This window comes from Nannobrachium achirus (assembly GCF_963921795.1).
Source record: "Nannobrachium achirus genome assembly, chromosome: 11".
In the NCBI taxonomy this organism is placed as follows: Eukaryota; Metazoa; Chordata; class Actinopteri; order Myctophiformes; family Myctophidae; genus Nannobrachium; species Nannobrachium achirus.
Window position 1 is genome coordinate 2,200,190 of NC_137820.1, and position 22,933 is coordinate 2,223,122.

The 22,933-nt window shown below is 42.9% G+C and overlaps 2 protein-coding genes across 2 annotated transcripts in view; both read left to right on the plus strand.

Annotated features, from left to right (window-relative positions):
* Window positions 1-2,878: 2,878 nt before the first annotated feature.
* LOC308293636 (DELTA-thalatoxin-Avl1a-like) lies at window positions 2,879-3,295 on the plus strand (the record flags this gene model as incomplete). The annotated part of the gene is made up of 1 exon (XM_080736231.1): window positions 2,879-3,295. One exon carries the CDS (start codon window positions 2,879-2,881, stop codon window positions 3,293-3,295), a length of 417 nt encoding a protein of 138 aa, XP_080592357.1.
* A 7,393-nt stretch (window positions 3,296-10,688) lies between these two features.
* sergef (secretion regulating guanine nucleotide exchange factor) overlaps window positions 10,689-22,933 on the plus strand; it is a gene marked incomplete at its 5' end in the record, with an annotated part of 56,296 nt that continues 44,051 nt past the window's right edge. The window contains 4 exons of the mRNA XM_080736232.1: window positions 10,689-10,736; window positions 14,117-14,252; window positions 17,866-18,114; window positions 19,183-19,277. Coding sequence (XP_080592358.1) covers window positions 10,689-10,736; window positions 14,117-14,252; window positions 17,866-18,114; window positions 19,183-19,277 — 528 coding nt within the window. The remainder of the gene's footprint in view (window positions 10,737-14,116; window positions 14,253-17,865; window positions 18,115-19,182; window positions 19,278-22,933) is intronic.

The window sequence follows — 22,933 nt, forward strand, 5'->3', positions numbered from 1 at the left end:
CCAACACTTTCATACTTTTACTCAAGTACATTTTGAATTCCGGACGTTTACTTGTAACAGAGTATTTCTATATCGCAGTATTGATACTTTAACTTAAGTAAAATATGTGGGCAGTATATGTACTGAGCAGTACTGTATATGTACCAAGTGTAGGATGACTGAAGTGTAGGGGTGTGTGTGTGTGTGTGTGTGTGTGTGTGTGTGTGTGTGTGTGTGTGTGTGTGTGTGTGTGTGTGTGTGTGTGTGTGTGTGTGTGTGTGTGTGTGTGTGTGTGTGTGTGTGGGTGTGTGTGGGTGGGTGTATTTGTGGGAGGAGCAGGGGGTTTTGCTATGCATGAACATCAATAAATACAGTTCAAGTGTTGTCCATATTATTATAGCTCATATTAGAAAGAGACAAGAGAACAAGACAGACGGAGGGGGAATTATTTCTAAAAGTGTATTTTGGAGAACATCAACGTCATTGACCAGTTGTCCAGTGTTTTATTATGTTAACCAAAGATGATGTAATGTTACACACCACATTATTCAGACATTCATTATTATTATTCATTCTTAGTGAGAAATACTGTACACACAACAAAGTGTTATTTAAGTATCAAGTTTTATTCCTCCACAGACACTCTCTCAGTATCAGTGGATCCACCAGGAGAAGTTGTTGAGGGCAGCAAAGTGACTCTGACCTGCAGCAGTAATGCAGACCCACCAGTAAACTACACCTGGTACAGAGGCAGCAGATATATCTCCACTGGTCCTCAGCTGGTGAAGGACAATGTGTCTCCTGCAGACTCTGGACAGTATGTCTGTCAGGTGACAAACAAACGTGGAACACGGAGATCATCACCACACTCTCTAAATCTTCTGTTTAAGTGTAAGTTCAGCGTAAGACAGCAACACAACAGCATAATTTGTTGAAGATGTTTAGTTTAGTTCACAGAGGTTAATTCGATCATTAAGCCAAACCCAGGATTTGTGCCTAAAAAACCCTAATAATACAATGTGTCCCTGTGGAATTGGAGATAGACTAATTGTTGAAGTTTAATAACAACATGACAAAAATACACATAAAAACACCACACTGGGGCACGGTGGCGCAGTCAGTAGTGCTGTCGCCTCACAGCTAGAAGGTCCTGGGTTCGATTCCCGCCGGGGGACACTGTGGGTGCTGGGGGCGTGTTCCCTCCTCCGCGTCATCAGTGCCCACACCCTAGGTGGGGTTGGCAAAAGGGCCTTTCTGTGTGGAGTTTGCATGTTCTCCCCGTGTCTCCTAGGGTAGATACCCTCACAAAAACATGCAGTAATCCTGGTCTCTATAAAGCCTCCCCCTGGCCAGCCGGGGCGCCTGATGGAGGGGAATGGAACTGGTTGGAATAACGTGTTCCTTCCACGCGCTACGTCCAACCGGGGAAGCTCCCCCTGTCAGGTGATAAGAAGCGGCCTGCTCACTCCTCATGCATTGAAGGAAGCATGAGCTCAGTTCGGGGCCCTCCCCAGGTTGGCAGAGGGAGAGTAGAGCCCAGGATCACAGCTTAGGCAATTGGCACCGGGTGAAAAAATGGGTTACAAAAATCGTGGGATAAAAATTTAGTTTAAAAAAAACACCACACTATCAACATGACAAAAACACACATAAAAACACCACAATAATAACAACATGACGACAAAAAGGAGGAGCCAATTCATATTTAGACACACTGGAGGAGGAGCCAGTCCATATACAGTATAGACACACTGATTAACATCTTGTTTTCACTCTGACCAGGCGGGGTGCCAGGGAGGCCAGGGGAGGCAGATGAGAGGCCAGGGGGGGAGGCTGCTGGGGGAACTCATCGCCAGTGCACCATTACGATCACCAACAATTCTTCCCATTCACTCATTAATCCCAGGTATTTGTTTATTTGTATTCCTTTATTATTATTATTATTATTACCCTTACAACTAATTGACAAGCCAGCTCATGGTGGTGTTTAAGCATGTCATTGATAGACTCTCACACCACTGCTTCTACAGATTCCTCCTTTCACACATAAATCGCTGCATTTTCCCCCTACATTCCTAGCTGCTTTCCCTGAACATATTGTACTTGCATGATGTACAATTAAACAAAACATAATTTAATGCTATGACGCGAATTACATCATAGTACGTCCATTATAAACCTTCCGGCCGAAACACAGACTTACAAATAGTTCCACGGTGCAGTGGACTTATGAGTGTAGTAGGCCTACTGTGTCCCCTGGTGGCACGGACAGTGTAGTGCAGACATTACCTTTCCCAGAACGGGACAGTAGTGCTGACATTATCTGGGACTGTGTGCGTGTGCCAATGTTGTGTATTGTAACTGCGTCTTCTGTCAGCCCAGACTACACTGGACACCTTACACAATTGTTCCTGTTTCCTGAGTTATTGCTGTCCGAACAAGTGTGCCTTTTTGTTCATGATAGATATTGACAATAAGGTATTGAAAACATTTTAATCGGATTTAAAACCTAAACCCTTATGTTGATCAAATATAGAGCAGTCCTGCCTGAGCGCCCGGAGGGCGCGAAGTCCTAGGAACGAATTTCTAGTTATTATTATTAGGGCCCGAGCACACACAGTGTGTGAGGACCCTATTGTAATTGCAAAGATTATTCTTCTTCTTCTTATTGTTCACAGTTAATCTCAAATTCAATTATGTTATCCATAATTATTTTCCCCGACTCCACCCCCCAAAAATAGCTAAATTAGTGGATCTACAGTAGCTAGCAGCTTGTAGATCCACTATTTGCAGCTTTTAGGAAATGGGGTTTAAGTCTTTTTTTCTGCCCCCTGGCCTATATCTTTCAGAAATTACACCTGTGGCTCTCTAACTTTCTTTTTCCTTCCTATTATTAAGGATGCACGTTTCCAAGGGCAGTTGCACCAGACCTTTACCACACGAAATCGCCTCATCTGGAGGGGAGGCCACGGTGGAGTTCAAGAAGAAACCACACACTGCGAGTGGCGTTGTCGGTGTCTTCACCTACGAGCTCCAAAAGCCCCGCAGCGAATCACGCACCAAGAAACTAGCCGTCATGTTCTCTGTGCCCTACGACTATGAACTGCACTCAAACTGGCAGGCGGCGGGATTCTTTGACATGAACAAAGCCTGCGATCAAAATCTTTTTAACGAGATGTATTACAACTCAGAGAAAGGATTTGTCAGAGGGAAAGCATGCAGTTCGGTCTCTCACTCAGACCGTGATTTTACAGTCAGGGCCACGATGACAGACACTCACACACCTGTCATGACAGTGGAAATGTATGACGACTGAGATCAGGGTTGTTATAGTTAAAGAAGTCTGGGAACAGGTTGAAGCTCGATTGTGATAGTAATCATTGCTAGACACTGATGTGTGTTCAGTATAGCAGGGATCTCCCTGTTCCTCTCTAGTGAACATACATTGTGTTGTTCCAATTCGGTCTGCTCGTTTCTTTTGTGTCATTAATTCCACTTGTTTCACTTGTTTATCCACTCCTGTATTGTGTATGATTATCTTTCCTGATTGGGTGAAATTGGTATCCTGACCTCAAAGTGTATCTTCTGTTTATTCAAGAGAGACAGGGTTACCATGTTACTGAACAGTCTACAGAGCAATGATTTCAGAATACAGAGCTATACCACTCATTCTAACCCTAAAACTCATATAAAATAAAAGAAAATTTAAAGAAAAAAGAAAAACATCATAAAGGTATAAGATGGATCTATTACTAACAGAATATAAAGCTGTTGAACAATGATAAAGGAGGGGGGGGGGGGGGGTACTTTTTAAAGATTTGTAATGATTCTGATCTCCAGTATATTGTAGGCCTATGTATGTTTTTGATCTGTGAAGGTGTACACATACATGACAAATAAATGTACCTTTTTCTTTGATTACAGCTGAGTTTGTTGGTTCTTTATTTCTATTACCTTTGTATTACTGCTATACTTTGTTAAATTGCACTCTTTATTATCTTTTTATATGCAATGTTGATGTCGGGCAGAAACCATTTTTCAACTTGTTAAGTATGTATGTTTATAAATGAATGCCCTAATTCATCATACAAGGGTGTAGCTCAAAAGTAGTGGAATTAGCCGATCTCTAAGCTCTGTGCCACATCAGTGACTATAAAAGCATGTAAAAATAATCACAGGTGCATCATGAAATAATTACCCCAGCACATGATAACTAAGTCACCTAGACATTTTAAAGTTAGCACATATAACATATAACTGAGAGAAAGGTTATACAGTATGAGATATTGGTACACATTTCTGCTACAAACATGACCACAAAGTACACAGGCCATAATAAAAGTAAATAAATCTGGGTTTAAAAATGGGGTATCTACATGGGTATCTTAAGTGGTGTAGTGTATCTTGTAGTACCTTGGCATCTGGCTTGATGAGAAATAGTCACCAAACTGAGACAAAAGATTGGGTTTCTAAAATAATAATAATAATGCTAATTTTCTCTCTGTTTTAGATTATGGGGACATTATTCATAGGATTGCTTCTCCATCAATTTTAAAGCGCCTCAACATTGTGTACCATTCTGCACTAAGAAGGTTCATTAGGGACAGTCTGTGATTTTCTTTGGTCAAAGTTGATCCCATGCCAAATTGCCAGCGTTCGCCCAGCAGTCTGCTGTCACCCAAGCATCGGGAATGGGAATTTTGATTATGTCAGCTGGGACTGCAGGCGCGTGGACCCTAACCCCACCAATATCAACACAGGACACAGAAAAAGAAACGACATCAGGAGAATCAATTCAACTTATTTGTCTCCATTGTTGAACGACATGCTGTACATGTTGACCTTCACCTTCCATGATTGAAAATGAAAACATTTATTTTCATGTCTGGCGCGTCGTCTCAGGCGACCTTGAGCCCCGTGAGACACCGGCGAGCAAGCGTTAGCGAGCAAGTCGCCGTGTCGATTATGTGCCGTTATGGACAGAATAGTAAATATTGACCAGAGGACTGCTTTTGCGTCTGAATGCGGCTCAAAGGGACTGTACTGCGTTGGAGCGTTTCAGCCAATCACCCGCTGGCAGGGTGGGGTTTGTCCGAATCCCGTTGCGAAAAAAAAAATCATGCTGTACGGAGCCATGACATCACACGTGTTGCACGTTTCTTGCGTTTCCCACTGTTCACACGGTGACGCGAGGGGAGACCGTTGTCAGCTTTTCCAGTCTAAAAACTGGTCTTATTTTGTTCCATTTTCAAGCACCGAAAATGATGTTGTCGTCTGAACGCAAGGCATATTACATTTCATTTTGCAGATTTCTCATGGGAACGGCGTTGTGTAAACACTGCCTAACTCAAACTAGAGAGTGGAGGGCAGAGAGAGCAAGAATGGAAAGAACAAGAACAAGAAGAGAATGAACAGAAGACAGACTTGAATGATTAACTTAGTCTAAATTGATAAAAGATATACAATACAAAGACCTCAGAGCTTATAGGAGTAAGAACATGTTGTTGGTATATGATCTATCACAGTACCACTTGGCATAATGTGTTCCAAGCTTTATGGATAGACTTTTAAATTGTCATTCTATTCCAGTGTTCCATCCTGTTTCCATATGAAGTGGCAATATTCTTCACATTTACAATTTGCGATTTAGGCATTATAGCGGACGCTCTTTATCCAGACTGATATAAAGTGTTTTGAAACTTGCTTTGGCAATGTAAACGTATGTTTTCTCATGCCAATAAAACTCCTTTGAATTGAATTGATATACAGTAGCCTACAATAAGCAAATACATCAACATTAATTGCAATAGTAGCCTAAGAAAATACATAAGTGGACCAAGCACCTATTCAGTAGAAACGTTAATAATTAATAATAAAAAAGAACATAAAGAAGTTGATCTAAATTACGTGTATGTATGGTCATTGAGGGTAGGCGAGCGCTACAGTAAGTTCTATGGGTTTAGGTGGAGTCTGAAGAGGTGAGTCTTCAGACCACGGTGGAAGCTAGGGAGTGAGTCTGTAGTTCTAAAACTCCAGTCTCCAGTTAAAATATGATTATTTTCGCGACCTGAAAAGGTTGAGAACCACTGTTCTAGCTGCACACTGGACAGTTAATTAAACAGATAAAACCAGTAAGGCTCCCTAATCGGGAGATAAGCGACCGTAGGTCACTTATCTCCACAAATAGGGCAAAAATGTGTTTTGCCAAAGTCTTCCTGATCCATGTTGATGACATGAGTGTAGACATACTGTGTAGTGATTTTTGTGATTTTAGGGCAAAATCTGTAGGAGCAGTGTCCAAAAATGTGTTTTTAAAAATCGGCCTGGAGGTGGCGCTATATGGGACAGATTCATGTTGATGGGATGAGTGTAGACATACTGTGTACCGATTTGCGTGATTTTAGGGCGAAAATTGTAGGAGCAGTGTCCAAAAATGTGTTTTGCAAGAATCGGCCTCATGGTGGCGCTAGAAGAGGGCCATGTGAGAAATGAGGGGTGGGGTCTCCGCGCCGGCAAGGCGGACGAATAGGTACCGGCCCCGGCTGTTCCGGTCGCTCCTAGCCGGAGTTACGGCATTTTATGTGAGCTGCAGTGTAGGGGGTCCTCCACTGGGGGCGCCACCACTTTTGCATCCATTCTGGAGCACCAGGAGTCGGTGGTCCCCAGGAATTCCCCGTGAGCAGCCCCGTTGGGGTGGTCATTTGGTCATGTTTGCGCATTTGGTCATTTTTTACATCTGGGGGTCCCCCAGGGACCTGGGGGTCCCTGGAGCTCCGGGGGTCCTTGGAGGTTGTAGTTTGGCAGCCAAGGAACGTGTGTGCAAAATTTGGCATGGATCGGGGCAACGGTTGCGGAGATATAAGCAGGGAAATAGTGTGACGTGTGAGGTGTGACAGACAGACTGACGGACGGACTGACGGACTCACTCACAGTTTGTGCAGGTTTTGATAGTAAATGCGACCTACGGTCGCAATGACTGACGGACGGACTGACGGACTCACTCACAGTTTGTGCAGGTTTTGATAGTAAATGCGACCTACGGTCGCAATGATTCTTGATAACATACTTTTATTTTGTATTGTATAAACGATCAGTTTTTAATTATATTGGTATAATTGCGACATGTTTGATATGATCATTCCTGATAACATGTTTACCAGTAAGACTCCCTAATCGGGAGATAAGCGACAGTAGGTCACATGTATACACAAAGAGTAGGGAGCAGTGTCCCCAAAAAATGTGGACGGATCCATGTTGATGACATGAGTGTAGACATACTGTGTACCGAGTTGAGTGATTTTAGGGCAAAAATTGGAGGAGCAGTGTCCAAAAATGTGTTTTGCAAGAATCGCCCTCATGGTGGCGCTAGAAGAGGGCCATGTGAGAAATGAGGGGTGGGGTCTCCGCGCCGCCGAGGCGGACGAATAGGTACCGGCCCCGGCTCTCCCGGTGGCTCCTAGGCCAAGTTAGGGCATTTTATGTGCGCTGCAGTGGCAGGGGGTCCTCCACTGGGGGCGCCACCACTTTTGCATCCGTTCTGGAGCACAAGGAGTCGGTGGTCCCCGGGAATTCCCCGTGAGCAGCCCCGTTGGGGTGGACATTTGGTCATTTTTGCACATTTGGTCATTTTTTCATCTGGGGGTCCCCCAGGGACCTGGGGGTCCCTGGAGCTCCGGGGGTCCTTGGAGGTTGTAGTTTGGCAGGCAAGGAGTGTGTGTGCAAAATCTGGCATGGATCGGGGCAACGGTTGCGGAGATATGAGCAGGGCAAAAGTGTGACGTGTGACGTGTGACGGACTGACTGACTGACGCACGGACACCTGGTGGAGCTTTCTGTAGTAAGTGCGACCTACGGTCGCAATTATTGTAGTGTGTCAGTGTGTGTCACATATGGATCAGGTTTGAATCGTATAGTTTCTATGTGACACTGATGATGTGTGTTGATATTTATTAAAGCTGGTGACAATAAGGTGAGTCATACGTGTGTTTGGAACAGTCAGCATTCAGCAGATCAAACACTAGAAGATTTATTAAATGTAAAAGTACTCAATCGACCCCATTAGTAGTAAAAGTATAAATACTGCTGGTCAAATATTACATTTTAAAGTTACTCTGTAACTTACAACACATACATTGAGCAGATCATTTATAGATCAGTGGTTCTCAAACCTTTGAGGCTTCAGTACCCACTTTTCCAGATTGCTGAATCCAAGTTCCCCCTTTAATGGGCAGCAACATTTTGATTAGAAAATACTGACATCAAAAGTCTAGTTCTTATGTCAATATGTTGAAAATAAAAGTAATATAGGCCACACCATAAAATTATATTTTTTTTCATGTAGGCCTATTTTATTATTCCCAATGTATTTTTCCACCCCCCAAAAAATACAATTCATTAACTCTAGGCCTTGGCTTTATAAAACACATTTTAAAATACTTTAAATAGCTGATCTACATCGACAAGTTGAGAGCTTGTAGATCAGCTATTTGAACCATTTAGGCCTAACAGTGTTTTTCAAAATAGTAAAAAAGAAGGAAAATAAGTTTAGGGATTTAGGCTTTAGCATGGACGAACATATATAGGGCCCATACTGTACAGTCAATGGACAGTAACTAAAATATATATTGCCCATACTGTACAGTCAATGGACAGTAACTAAAATATATAGCTCCCATACTGTAGGCCTACAGTCAACGGACAGTAACTACTCAAGTATTTATTTGAGTACTGTCAAGCTCATGATTTCACATAAATAAACATGAATTAACCACTTAAGCCCTGTTTCAAATATAGTGAAAACAGCCGACGTTGGCCTACAAGTTCAAGCCTTATTTCAAGCCAAGGACCCCAATTGAGAGAGAGATGAAGCAGGCCAGCAGGGACTCCCACTACATATTGTATAATACAAGAAATTCGCGGCGGCTGTGCCACCGCTCCATTCCTAGGACTTCGCGCCCTCCGGGCGCTCAGGCAGGACTGCTGCTCTCTAACATTTGGCAACTTGAAATGTGCTAAAAGTAAACAGCATTGGCTGTAATGAGGTAGAGCATTAATTAAGGTTGTACTTACTACTTACCAGAATGAAATGACTCAAATGAAGCAAAGATGGAAACATACGGAGCTTTGCAAAAGACAGAGGCGGCGCGGCACTGCATGAGGTGTAGCAGGATCCAGGCAGAGGTGGAACATAATTCGATGGGTAACCAAATGTTGTGTAACTGGCTTCACGTTCGGTGGAAAACACGAGTCAGAACTCTCTCTCTCTCTCTCTCTCTCTCTCTCTCTCTCTCTCTCTCTCTCTCTCTCCTCCCCCCTCCCTCTCGCTGTGTTTTTTTGTCTCTCTCTCTCTCTAGGAAAAACGTCTGCTGTTGTAATTCGATACACTCCCCTTCTCTCTCTCTCTCCCTCTCGCTTGCCTCCTCCCCTGTTGCCTTCTCTCTCGCGCCCCCCCTTCCCTCTTGTAACCTGAGACTCTCTCTCTCTCTCTCTCTCTCTCTCTCTCTCTCTCTCCCCCTGTGCAGCGCCCCCCCCCCCTTCCCTCTTGTAACCTGAGACTCTCTCTCTCTCTCTCTCTCTCTCTCTTGCTCTCTAGCGAATGAGCGGACGGCATAGGGTTGTGGGCGGTATTCCTTACGCTCTTCTCCCTACCGTTGAGTCGAAGTAGAGTTGGAGTGGATGCAGAGTGGGCGTGAACGGGCTTGGAAGTGGGATGCGGCGTTAAGCCAATTGTAAATATAAGATTGTGTTGCAGATTAAACCTTTGATACATTCAATAGATTGTTTGACATTATCTTCTCTATTAACATGTTATGGGTAAAAATAATAATAACAATAATAAATAAATAAAAATCTGGCTTTTATGAACACCCCGAACAGTTTTTAATTTGCTTGATTCAATATTTAGATATTTGATATTCATTTTATCAGACTCCCCATCCAGGGCCTCTCCCCACACACACCCATTGTAACTTCAAACTCCATTTTAGCCAAGATAGATTCATGAAAAATACCCATCTTTTTTCAGGTGACTCATACTTTTAAATAAATGAAAAAAGTTATCATGGTTAAATTGCAGTAGGCCTATAGGCTACTGCAATGTAGATGCACTCTGTGATGTACGCAAAAGTACGAAAGTATCCATATCAAAATGTAGCCTACTTAATGTACCAACAGTAAAAGTACTCATTTTGCAGAATGTTCCATTTCAGGTTAATTATCAAAATAATGTCAAAGAAAATATTTTGAAAATAGCAGATCTACAAGCTCACAATGCGTTGCATCGCAACACATTGTGAGCTTGTAGATCTCCCCCAAAAATGTACAGGCCTATGAAGTGGTTAATGTATGTTTTTGTAATCAAAATCTATAAAGTAACTAAAGTTTTGAAATAAATGCAAAAGTACAGTATTTGTCTCTCAGATGTAGTGGAGTAGAAGTGAAATGATTGGAAATGGAAAATACTCAAGTAAAGTACACAAATAACTCAAATGAGTACTTAAGTACAGTACTTGAGTAAATGTACTTTAGTTACTTTACAGCCCTTGGTCTTAGGGGGCGGGACTTCTTCGCGACAGCTGTGGAAACGTACAGAGCAGATCTACAAGCTCACAGCACGTCGTGCTGCCAGACCGTCCTGGGCTTGTAGATCTGCACCCCCTCGTTTACTTCACGACAGCGCCGTAAAACTTACACAACGTACGGCCGTTGCCATGGAAACCAGCTCGCAGCCAGCAGCAGTGTTTTGTTTACAAGCATGGGTGAGTTTAGAGTTTAATGTTGTTTTATATAATTTATTATTATTGTTATTGTTTATCATAATGACGTGACTTTAATGCTTGAGTTGGAGAAACTGTGGAATAAATAACAGATTAATAATAGTTAAGCAGGTGTTCTGTAGAAGTTGTTTGATTATAGCTGTCTCTTTATCTATGCAAACACATCTGATAGGAATATCAGTGATTTATAGATACAGTATTATATACAGGCCTACTTATTATTTTAATTGAAAAACCTTCAATGTATAAAATAATTCAGATTAATCAAATAATTACATACATAATGATGATGATGCAACACTCATGGTTATATATGTTGAATTGCGTCATTAAGGAAGTTTAGAGGCTTTTTGTTGAGTCATGTTTAATGTTTAGAATCATAATTATGTTTATTTCATAAATGAAGGTAAATAGTTAACAGTTTCTATACCATGACCATGAGCTAGTTAAGTTATACAGCATACTGTATTGGTTCCATTTGTACTCTCTCAGAGTCACAGAGCTGTAAGGGTCCATTTGGTTCCATTTGTACACTCTCAGAGTTACAGAGCTGTAAGGGTCCATTTGGTTCCATTTGTACACTCTCAGAGTTACAGAGCTGTAAGGGTTCATTTGGTTCCATTTGTACACTCTCAGAGTTACAGAGATGAAGGAACCATGAGGGTCTAGATTAATAATACATACAGTAATAGTTTATTAATTATTACCCATGTAGAGCAGTGGTACCCAAACCCTTTTGTGGGTCACGGACATATTTTTATCGGCCCGTTAGTTTCCAAAAATAATAATACAGTAGGCTAAATGCATTGACTTTTCTAAATACTTTTATTAACCAGTAAGACTCCCTAATCGGGAGATAAGTGACCGTCAGGTATATGGGACAGATCCATGTTGATGACATGAGTGTAGACATAGTGTGTACCGATTTGTGTGATTTTAGGGCAAAATCTGTAGGAGCAGTGTCCAAAAATGTGTTTTGCAAGAATCGGCCTCATGGTGGCGCTAGAAGAGGGCCATGTGAGAAATGAGGGGTGGGGTCTCCGCGTTGCCTTGGCGGACGAATAGGTACCGGCCCCGGCTCTCCCGGACGCTCCTAGCCCGAGTTAGGGCATTTTATGTGAGCTGCAGTGGAGGGGGTCCTCCACTGGGGGCGCCACCACTTTTGCATCCGTTCTGGATTACCAGGAGTCGGTGGTCCCCGGGAATTCCCCGTGAGCAGCCCCGTTGGGGTGGTCATTTGGTCATTTTTGCACATTTGGTCATTTTTTACATCTGGGGGTCCCTGGAGCTCCGGGGGTCCTTGGAGGTTGTAGTTTGGCAGCCAAGGAGCATGTGTGGAAAATTTGGCATGGATGGGGGCAACGGTTGCGGAGATATGAGCAGGGCAATAGTGTGACGTGTGAGGTGTGACGGACGGACTGACTGACGGACTGACTGACTGACTGACTGACTGACTGACTGACTGACTGACTGACTGTGGACAAGCTGAAGACATTTTATATAAATTAGAAAACAAATATTTAAGAATTATTGAAAATAGCTGATCTACAAGCTCAGAACGCCGCATTGTGAGCTTGTAGATCTGCTGTTTTCACCATTTTGGGTCCAGGGTAAACGTCTAATTTATCTTTTGGGTCTGGACTGAAACATCTGGGAACCACTGCTGTTTTTTATTTCACAATTCTAAACGTATCAAAAAGAAACCCTTTTCAAGAGCCATGAAAAGACACTCGAGGCTTAAATGAGACTTTCTTATGATAATAACTAGATTCTTTGGGGTTCAATATCTGGTCAAAGCTGAACAATCATACATAGAGACAGGCCATTTATGCATAATTATATCTGAGGCCTGAGTTGAGTTGTGAGCTTGTAGATCTGCTATTTTTGGCTAAAGTTCTCAGAATATGGACGCTAGGGTTCAAATGGTTAATGCTGTATACAAGAGGAGAAAACAGTTTCCATCACACAAAGATTTGGAGGTCCCCCTGTAGTAACTCTGAGGACCCCCTAGGGGTCCCGGACCCCCTGTTGAAGACCCTTGCTGTAGAGAGTAAACAGCTGGAGGAAACTAGGAATGTGACAGTGCATTCAGGTTGAGGATACATGTACTCTAGAGTCAACAGACCACATGGACCGTAGAGTCAACAGACCACATGGACCGTAGAGTCAACAGACCACATGGTGAAATGTCACGTAGGATAAACAATGTAAAGTAAACACCTGGATGAAGATAGTGGAGAGGCTGAGACCTCAATGACACTGGATGGTGATGTTTGGACGGTTTAATAGCAGAATGTACACTGTACCGTTTAAGCATTTAGCAGACATTCACCAGTCTAGCAGTAGAATGACCCAGAACATCTTTAATCTGTACTATAGGCTGGCCAATATATCGAAAATGTACCTTAGATAGATAGATAGCTTTATTATCCCAAGGGGGAAATCAGAGAGAAGTATGAAAAAGATAAAAAGAAAAAACAAGAAAAGAGTACAGTAAGTAAAGTAAGAGCAAGGTAAGGTACAACAAGAAAGGGAACAAATAATATATATATAAATATATACACATATGGTGTCCTAAAACACAACTATCAATATAATACAGTGCCCAAATCAAAGTGACCATAACAGGCAATGCTAGTTAGTGCAACAAGTATCTCTACATCATGTCAAACACAAGCAGAAATCCTAAAACAAAACTACTAACACAACCTAATAGTGCAGTGTCCAAAGGTCAGAGCGATAAAAACAACTAGCAAAAAAAAGGGAAAAAAATATATATATACCTTCATGGAAGTATCAACATGTGAGCTATACATATCGACAAAGACGGCTTGAAATGAGGTATCTCCTGTATGTACAGTGCATTAGCAGTGATAGCTGAGTGGTTAGTGTCCATACCTAGGACTCTGGAGGTCCCAGAGGTCGCAGGTACGATTCCCCACTCCAGCTGTCACTGCTCCCCTCCCCTCCCCTCGCGCTCAAAAATATGATGACAATAAATTTACCCCCATTCATTCCGGATGGTGACCCGTTTCGAAACGGGTCACCATCCGGAATCAATGGGGGTAAATTTACTCAAATCAAATTTTTGTCTTAGGAATGTGACAAAAACCAAAAAATATTATTGAACTCTACTCTCCATGGCATGACTAATCAATAGAAAAAAAGTCATTTTGGGGGTGAACTACTCCTTTAAGCTGAAAACTGAATTTCCCTTGTGGGATGACGTAGGTAAATTCTTTTCTATGTATTCTCACTGTATGAGAAGATGTGAACATAGAATACCATATGATATGTGTGCAATAATACAGGAGGAGAATGGTTGTTAATGTGATTGTGTATTATGTGTAATGAACCCACAGGGAGCTAACAGCTATGGACAGCTGGGACAGAAGCACCAAGAGGACAGGTCCTCTCCGGGGACATCAGACGTCTCTGCTCTGGACGCAGCTGTGAGGACGCTGACCGGGGGAGGGGGACACTCTGTGGTGGTCACCGGTAGGATCTAGGATGTCACAATTATGTATGCGATAGCGTCTTGCGTTATGGGGAAATATGGGGGAAATATGGTCACTACATGCCGATAATCCCTGACACTGCACTTATTACCACGGCTACACAATAGCATTAAAGGAGTAGTTCACCCCCAAAATGACTTTGGCCATGGAGACTAGAGTTCAATAATTGCGACCGTAGGTCGCACTTACTACAGAAAGCTCCACCAGGTGTCCGTGCGTCAGTCAGTCAGTCCGTCACACGTCACACGTCACACTTTTGCCCTGCTCATATCTCCGCAACCGTTGCCCCGATCCATGCCAGATTTTGCACACACACTCCTTGCCTGCCAAACTACAACCTCCAAGGACCCCCGGAGCTCCAGGGACCCCCAGGTCCCTGGGGGACCCCCAGATGTAAAAAATGACCAAATGTGCAAAAATGACCAAATGTCCACCCCAGCGGGGCTGCTCACGGGGATTTCCCGGGGACCACCGACTCCTTGTGCTCCAGAACGGATGCAAAAGTGGTGGCGCCCCCAGTGGAGGACCCCCTGCCACTGCAGCGCACATAAAATGCCCTAACTTGGCCTAGGAGCCACCGGGAGAGCCGGGGCCGGTACCTATTCGTCCGCCTCGGCGGCGCGGAGACCCCACCCCTCATTTCTCACATGGCCCTCTTCTAGCGCCACCATGAGGGCGATTCTTGCAAAACACATTTTTGGACACTGCTCCTCCAATTTTTGCCCTAAAATCACTCAACTCGGTACACAGTATGTCTACACTCATGTCATCAACATGGATCCGTCCACATTTTTTGGGGACACTGCTCCCTACTCTTTGTGTATACATGTGACCTACGGTCGCTTATCTCCCGATTAGGGAGTCTTACTGGTATTTTTTAGGTTTTTGTCGCATTCCAAGACAAAAAATTTATTTGAGTAAATGTACCCCCATTGATTCCGGATGGGGACCCGTTTCAAAACGGGTCACCATCCGGAACGAATCGGGGTACATTTATTGTTATCACATTTTTGTCTTAGGAATGCGACAAAAACCTAAAAAATATTATTGAACTCTAGTCTCCATGGCGTGACTAATCAATAGAAAAAAAGTAATTTTGGGGGTGAACTACTCCTTTAATATAATTAGTATTTCCTTGCTTACAGACTGCTGAAAGCGTCCTCCCAGCGCAACACGGGTCGCATTGGAAAACAAGGATCAAATCGAATCAGTTTTCTGACACTGCATCGTCTATTTCTCGCCTCAAATGTTTTTAGAAACATTCTTGACAGCAACGTTTAGTTGTAAATGTCGCTGTGTGTTTGTTAACATGTTGGATACAGCTCTAAATTCACACAGTGCAGCCTGAGTGCAGCAGCTGCTCTGAGACGTTGATTAGGCAGTGGTCTGTTATAGACCAACACGGAGCTAGAAAGAAACGCCCATAAACGTCACATCCGCTTTTAGCGTGGGGGAAAATATTGCACTTTTCTCCATGTAGTTAATACAGCGTACACAGTACACTATCGTTTTAATCACGTTCAGAGCGATTTTTTTGGACAATAAAACACTCGACAGCCAAGAAAAATCCACCAGAAGGACTTCTGGAACGCAATCGCTCACTTGCCGTCGGAAAATTCGCTTATTATTAAGATAACAAGCCTATTATGAATGACTGGCTAACGCACCACTGTGCTGCATGGAGCTACTGTACCTCGCCACCTCATCTAACTACTACTCCTGCCTCGTCAAAACCTCTGGAATAAAACGGGACCCAATTTTACTCTTTACGTTGACCACATATTCAGTCTACTACAACACCAAATCTATTTATGCCAATCTATGCAGTGCCAAAAATCAACAAGCTCGCAATTGGGTTATGTTCTCCCTGGCATATAGGATATAGAAGTCGGAGTTCAAGTGGTTTGTAATCAGAGTCAGATTAATATATTCCCCGCAAATTACACAAGCACTGACTGAGATGGGGAGATCTGTCGTTTTTGTAGGCTATCTCCAAGTTACACAAGCATGAGATGAGATTGGAGATCTGTTTTTCTCTCCATCTACTCTACTCCCTGTGTGTTACAAAAACATGTTTGCACATGCAGTGTTCAATCCTGGTAGAGACTGAGACACTAATATTAATATGAGATATGATCAATTAAACGTGCTACAATATAAAACCATTCCCATTGCCTAATACACTTACAATGGCATCCTCCTCCCGTGTCCTTCCCGTGTTCCATGAACATCATTGCTGAATTAATGACCTTTGTTTTTTGATATTGTGATAAGTGTAATTGATCATGTTCATGAAAATGTGAAAGTGTGTCTCTTACCAGGTGATTAATCAGTCAGATAATAACCATGGCATTGATCCGACCAGTCCTATAAGGACAATAATTAATCCCGATGCTACTGCAGATAGTTTTTTTGCCCATTTGCAGTAAGGAATCAATGTAATTAATTCAATGATGTTTATAGAACACGTCGTAGTGAGTTCAAGCAGGATAGAGACCTGATCTTTGAATATATGGCAGGATCGACGCCAGTTTAAAAGTATTTTCTGCAGGTTTGAAACTAGGATAGGATAGTTGTGTTGCGTCGTGTCAGTGACTCAGTGTGTAAATCCTTGCATGATAAGTTGTTAATGGCTGTAGACAACTGGAATTCATTTAATGTGCTCTATATAACCATCATTGATTAATTATGCTTTTCGTTTTTTGATATGATAAGCTTAATTTATCATATAGAAAATGTAGTGTCTAATACCAACTAGATAACCCATGGTCTTTGATGATGCGATCAGTCCTTAATAATATCAGACAATATTTAATCCCAATGCGGTTTAATTTTAAATGCATCATTTTTTTGTCCATTGGCAACCAAGGAATCAATGTAAGACATTGCAATTAATTAAAACATCGCTATACTATAAAGAAATCGGATTTGAAAAACACGGAAAACCCCATTCTACTAATGGGGGTTGGTGTTGTGTTTTCCCCCACGCTCGACTCCGCCCCCAGCTATGACGCGCTGATGACAGAACGCTGTGTTGGTGTATAGAGCAGAGCGGTCATTATATGCCTATAATTCACCAATCAGAATCAAGCATTCAACCAAGCTGTTTAATAATACATAACAATCTTGTCCTACTGTCCCTTTGTCTCTAAAGTCTAAAATATTATACTCTGTATTATGATTGTGTCACTTGACAACAACAGACGATATTTAAAGGACATCAAGGGTTTGTCTTTACAACAAGGGTTCATATTTTAGATTGTAATCAGAGAAAAGAAAAGATGAGTGTTAAAATGTTTTCATTTACTGCTTTCTATTGTTTCAGTGATTTTGATTTCAGTGGGTGGGTGCATGCGTACAAGTGGCTAAATATGTATTTTTAGACACAATAAGCCCTTTCTCAAAATACCCTGCAATCTTTCATGGGCAGATGTGACTTATGAGGGCTGGTAGTGTTACTGTAAATGGTAATAAAGACATCACCTGCTTATTGTGTCTAAAAAGACACATTTAGCCACTTGGTTTAAAGCATACAGATACTGTACATACTGTACATACGGTATTACTGACATGTCGTCTTCTGTCTCCTCCAGAGAATGGACGTGTGTGGACGTGTGGACAGAACCACAGAGGACAGCTGGGCCTGGGACACTGCAGAGACGTGTCCACGCTGTCCCCCTGTGTGTCCCCCTCTCTGTCCCCTTCTCTGCCCCCCTGTCCGCCCCCATGTCCGTCCCCCTGTCCGCCCCCCTCTCTGCCCCCCTGTCCGTCCCCCTGTCCCTCTCTGTCTCCCAGGGTGTCCCAGGTGTCCTGTGGCTGGGACTTCACCTTGGCTCTCACTGGTGAGTACCAGGGTTGACGGTTCCAAACCGTTGCCACTGGACGAACACTTAACAGTTAGCGCACACAGGGGTTAAAGTTCTGATGTCAGTCTTGGGGATTCCATAGGGGCGTTTCTGAGATCAGTGCAGATCCACAAAACAATACAAATAAGGGGGAGGTGTAGCGATGGCTGCGGCGTGAATGACAAAGTCGTCAAAACGCTAGTCAAGTGATCTCCAAACTAAAAAGCAGTTATAATTTCAAGATATCAGTATTTGAATTGGCCAGACTATTATAGAATACAACAGAACTTCAGAAGATACTTCTATAAAATGAAGCATGGATTGTTGCACACACACATTCAGTGAAGACGGTTCAGAACTTCAGGGAAACATCCTAAATATTGGTGTGCACTGTGTGTGCCATGTTTCTAAAGTCACATGACATGGTCTGTCTTGGGATTTGGCTTTAACCACAACATGCATACAGTCTCTGTCTGGTGGAAACCTTGTATGTCCAAAATGGTTACTTCTCAGGGTTCAATTTCTTTAAGTATAAATAATTATATTGTTTGGCTTTTTTGCCCTTATTGATAATAGACTGACAGAAATGTGGGAGTGACACAGAAAAGGTCAAGGTCGTCCTAGGTGCCCAGGCGGTTACGCCAGCCTTCTGGTCCAGATCTGTTACTTTTATTACTTTTATACTTTCTTGTGAAAATACTGACATTAAAAGTCCTGTTATGTCTTGATGTTCGAAATATGACAGTGTATCTGCTAGATAGATAGAACATTATGTTTCTTATTTGTCTCTCCCCCCCCCCCCCCCCTCCCCCCCCTCATACAATTTCTTTAATTGATATTGGGTATCATTGAAAAGGTTTGTCTTGGAACAACAGCTTACAGAAATATGTGATTGTGAAAAATGTATTCATGTAAAACTATGATATAAATATGTGTAAAGCTGTTTTAACATTGCCAGAGGGTGGTCAGGTTATGGTATTAATGTAAATCTATTATGCGTACGATACTACTGTATATAAACATGTATTTATGTAAAAGTGTGTCATGTTGTTTTAATGTGTCCAGATGGTGGTCAGCTATTGGCCTGTGGCTCCAACGCCTTTGGTCAGCTGGGTGTGAAACAGCCAATCACACACTCCGCTGTGTTCCTGCTGCTTGAGGTGAGTGTGTCTCTTTGCCCATCATGAATCTGACTGTACATTAGCGACACCTGGTGTGTGTGTGTGTGTGTGTGTGTGTGTGTGTGTGTGTGTGTGTGTGTGTGTGTGTGTGTGTGTGTGTGTGTGTGTGTGTGTGTGTGTGTGTGTGTGTGTGTGTGTGTGTGTGTGTGTGTGTGTGTGTGTGTGTGTGTGTGTGTGTGTGTGTGTAAAGCCCACTATGTTTAGTCTGTGTGATGATAATTGGGATGTGTTCTTTAACATCTCAGCAAACACTCCTGATGCTGTGTTGGTTAATGACAGTAGGAGGAGGTGCTCATTCTAGAGGTTGTGTTGGTTAATGAGAGTAGGAGGGAGGTGCTCATTCTAGAGGTTGTGTTGGTTAATGAGAGTAGGAGGGAGGTGCTCATTCTAGAGGTTGTGTTGGTTAATGAGAGTAGGAGGGAGGTGCTCATTCTAGAGGTTGTGTTGGTTAATGAGAGTAGGAGGGAGGTGCTCATTCTAGAGGTTGTGTTGGTTAATGAGAGTAGGAGGAGGTGCTCATTCTAGAGGTTGTGTTGGTTAATGACAGTAGGAGGAGGTGCTCATTCTAGAGGTTGTGTTGGTTAATGACAGTAGGAGGAGGTGCTCATTCTAGAGGTTGTGTTGGTTAATGAGAGTAGGAGGAGGTGCTCATTCTAGAGGTTGTGTTGGTTAATGACAGTAGGAGGAGGTGCTCATTCTAGAGGTTGTGTTGGTTAATGAGAGTAGGAGGAGGTGCTCATTCTAGAGGTTGTGTTGGTTAATGACAGTAGGAGGAGGTGCTCATTCTAGAGGTTGTGTTGGTTAATGAGAGTAGGAGGGAGGTGCTCATTCTAGAGGTTGTGTTGGTTAATGACAGTAGGAGGAGGTGCTCATTCTAGAGGTTGTGTTGGTTAATGACAGTAGGAGGAGGTGCTCATTCTAGAGGTTGTGTTGGTTAATGACAGTAGGAGGAGGTGCTCATTCTAGAGGTTGTGTTGGTTAATGAGAGTAGGAGGAGGTGCTCATTCTAGAGGTTGTGTTGGTTAATGAGAGTAGGAGGGAGGTGCTCATTCTAGAGGTTGTGTTGGTTAATGAGAGTAGGAGGGAGGTGCTCATTCTAGAGGTTGTGTTGGTTAATGAGAGTAGGAGGAGGTGCTCATTCTAGAGGTTGTGTTGGTTAATGACAGTAGGAGGAGGTGCTCATTCTAGAGGTTGTGTTGGTTAATGAGAGTAGGAGGAGGTGCTCATTCTAGAGGTTGTGTTGGTTAATGACAGTAGGAGGAGGTGCTCATTCTAGAGGTTGTGTTGGTTAATGACAGTAGGAGGAGGTGCTCATTCTAGAGGTTGTGTTGGTTAATGACAGTAGGAGGAGGTGCTCATTCTAGAGGTTGTGTTGGTTAATGAGAGTAGGAGGAGGTGCTCATTCTAGAGGTTGTGTTGGTTAATGAGAGTAGGAGGAGGTGCTCATTCTAGAGGTTGTGTTGGTTAATGAGAGTAGGAGGGAGGTGCTCATTCTAGAGGTTGTGTTGGTTAATGACAGTAGGAGGAGGTGCTCATTCTAGAGGTTGTGTTGGTTAATGACAGTAGGAGGAGGTGCTCATTCTAGAGGTTGTGTTGGTTAATGACAGTAGGAGGAGGTGCTCATTCTAGAGGTTGTGTTGGTTAATGACAGTAGGAGGAGGTGCTCATTCTAGAGGTTGTGTTGGTTAATGAGAGTAGGAGGAGGTGCTCATTCTAGAGGTTGTGTTGGTTAATGACAGTAGGAGGAGGTGCTCATTCTAGAGGTTGTGTTGGTTAATGAGAGTAGGAGGAGGTGCTCATTCTAGAGGTTGTGTTGGTTAATGAGAGTAGGAGGGAGGTGCTCATTCTAGAGGTTGTGTTGGTTAATGACAGTAGGAGGAGGTGCTCATTCTAGAGGTTGTGTTGGTTAATGAGAGTAGGAGGGAGGTGCTCATTCTAGAGGTTGTGTTGGTTAATGACAGTAGGAGGAGGTGCTCATTCTAGAGGTTGTGTTGGTTAATGAGAGTAGGAGGGAGGTGCTCATTCTAGAGGTTGTGTTGGTTAATGAGAGTAGGAGGGAGGTGCTCATTCTAGAGGTTGTGTTGGTTAATGAGAGTAGGAGGGAGGTGCTCATTCTAGAGGTTGTGTTGGTTAATGACAGTAGGAGGAGGTGCTCATTCTAGAGGTTGTGTTGGTTAATGACAGTAGGAGGAGGTGCTCATTCTAGAGGTTGTGTTGGTTAATGACAGTAGGAGGAGGTGCTCATTCTAGAGGTTGTGTTGGTTAATGACAGTAGGAGGAGGTGCTCATTCTAGAGGTTGTGTTGGTTAATGAGAGTAGGAGGGAGGTGCTCATTCTAGAGGTTGTGTTGGTTAATGAGAGTAGGAGGGAGGTGCTCATTCTAGAGGTTGTGTTGGTTAATGACAGTAGGAGGGAGGTGCTCATTCTAGAGGTTGTGTTGGTTAATGAGAGTAGGAGGAGGTGCTCATTCTAGAGGTTGTGTTGGTTAATGACAGTAGGAGGAGGTGCTCATTCTAGAGGTTGTGTTGGTTAATGAGAGTAGGAGGGAGGTGCTCATTCTAGAGGTTGTGTTGGTTAATGAGAGTAGGAGGGAGGTGCTCATTCTAGAGGTTGTGTTGGTTAATGACAGTAGGAGGGAGGTGCTCATTCTAGAGGTTGTGTTGGTTAATGAGAGTAGGAGGGAGGTGCTCATTCTAGAGGTTGTGTTGGTTAATGACAGTAGGAGGAGGTGCTCATTCTAGAGGTTGTGTTGGTTAATGACAGTAGGAGGAGGTGCTCATTCTAGAGGTTGTGTTGGTTAATGAGAGTAGGAGGGAGGTGCTCATTCTAGAGGTTGTGTTGGTTAATGAGAGTAGGAGGGAGGTGCTCATTCTAGAGGTTGCTTGTACCTTTGACTACATAGCCCAGTCAATCTGAGGTTTGACCCAAAATAAATTGCAATAGTAATGGTTCAAGGTTTTTTATGATCCTTAGGGTCATCCAAAACACATGTTAAAAATCTACCAAAATATTCTTAGTGGATCAAGGTAAATTCAGCTGGTTCAAGTTTGGGTCCCTTCACTTACTGTGATGACTCATCACTAAACCATCACTATACCATCATGTTGTGGGTCAGTTTTTGGCCCGAGGAATGATTTTCATGCAAAACAAATGCTTGCAATGGATTCAGAATTATGAAAACCCCCTAGTTAGACCCCACACATGCTACTTAAAGAAGATTTTTTTGGGGGGTCTTTTTTCCTGTATAGTAAGTGAAGGGACCCAAACTTGAATCCCCTGAATTTACCTTGATCCACTAAGAATATTTTGGTAGATTTTTAACATGTGTTTTGGATGACCCTAAGGATCATAAAAAACCCTGAATGATTACTATTGCAATTTCTTTTGGGTCAGGCCCCTTTTTAGCTTAGATTGACTGGCCTATACAGTCTAGAGGAGGCCTTTCTAACCAAGATGCTGAAATACCAGCAGCTGAAGCAGACCATCTTACAGCTAGGCTACAAGTGTAATCTTCTTGCGTTTATATTGGGCAGCCTGGGCCATGTTCACAAGCTTGTGGTTAGGAGCTGTAATTTTGTAAGATAAATGTGCAACTTATACTGATCGCTGTGCACAGTGTAACTGAATGTCTCCTG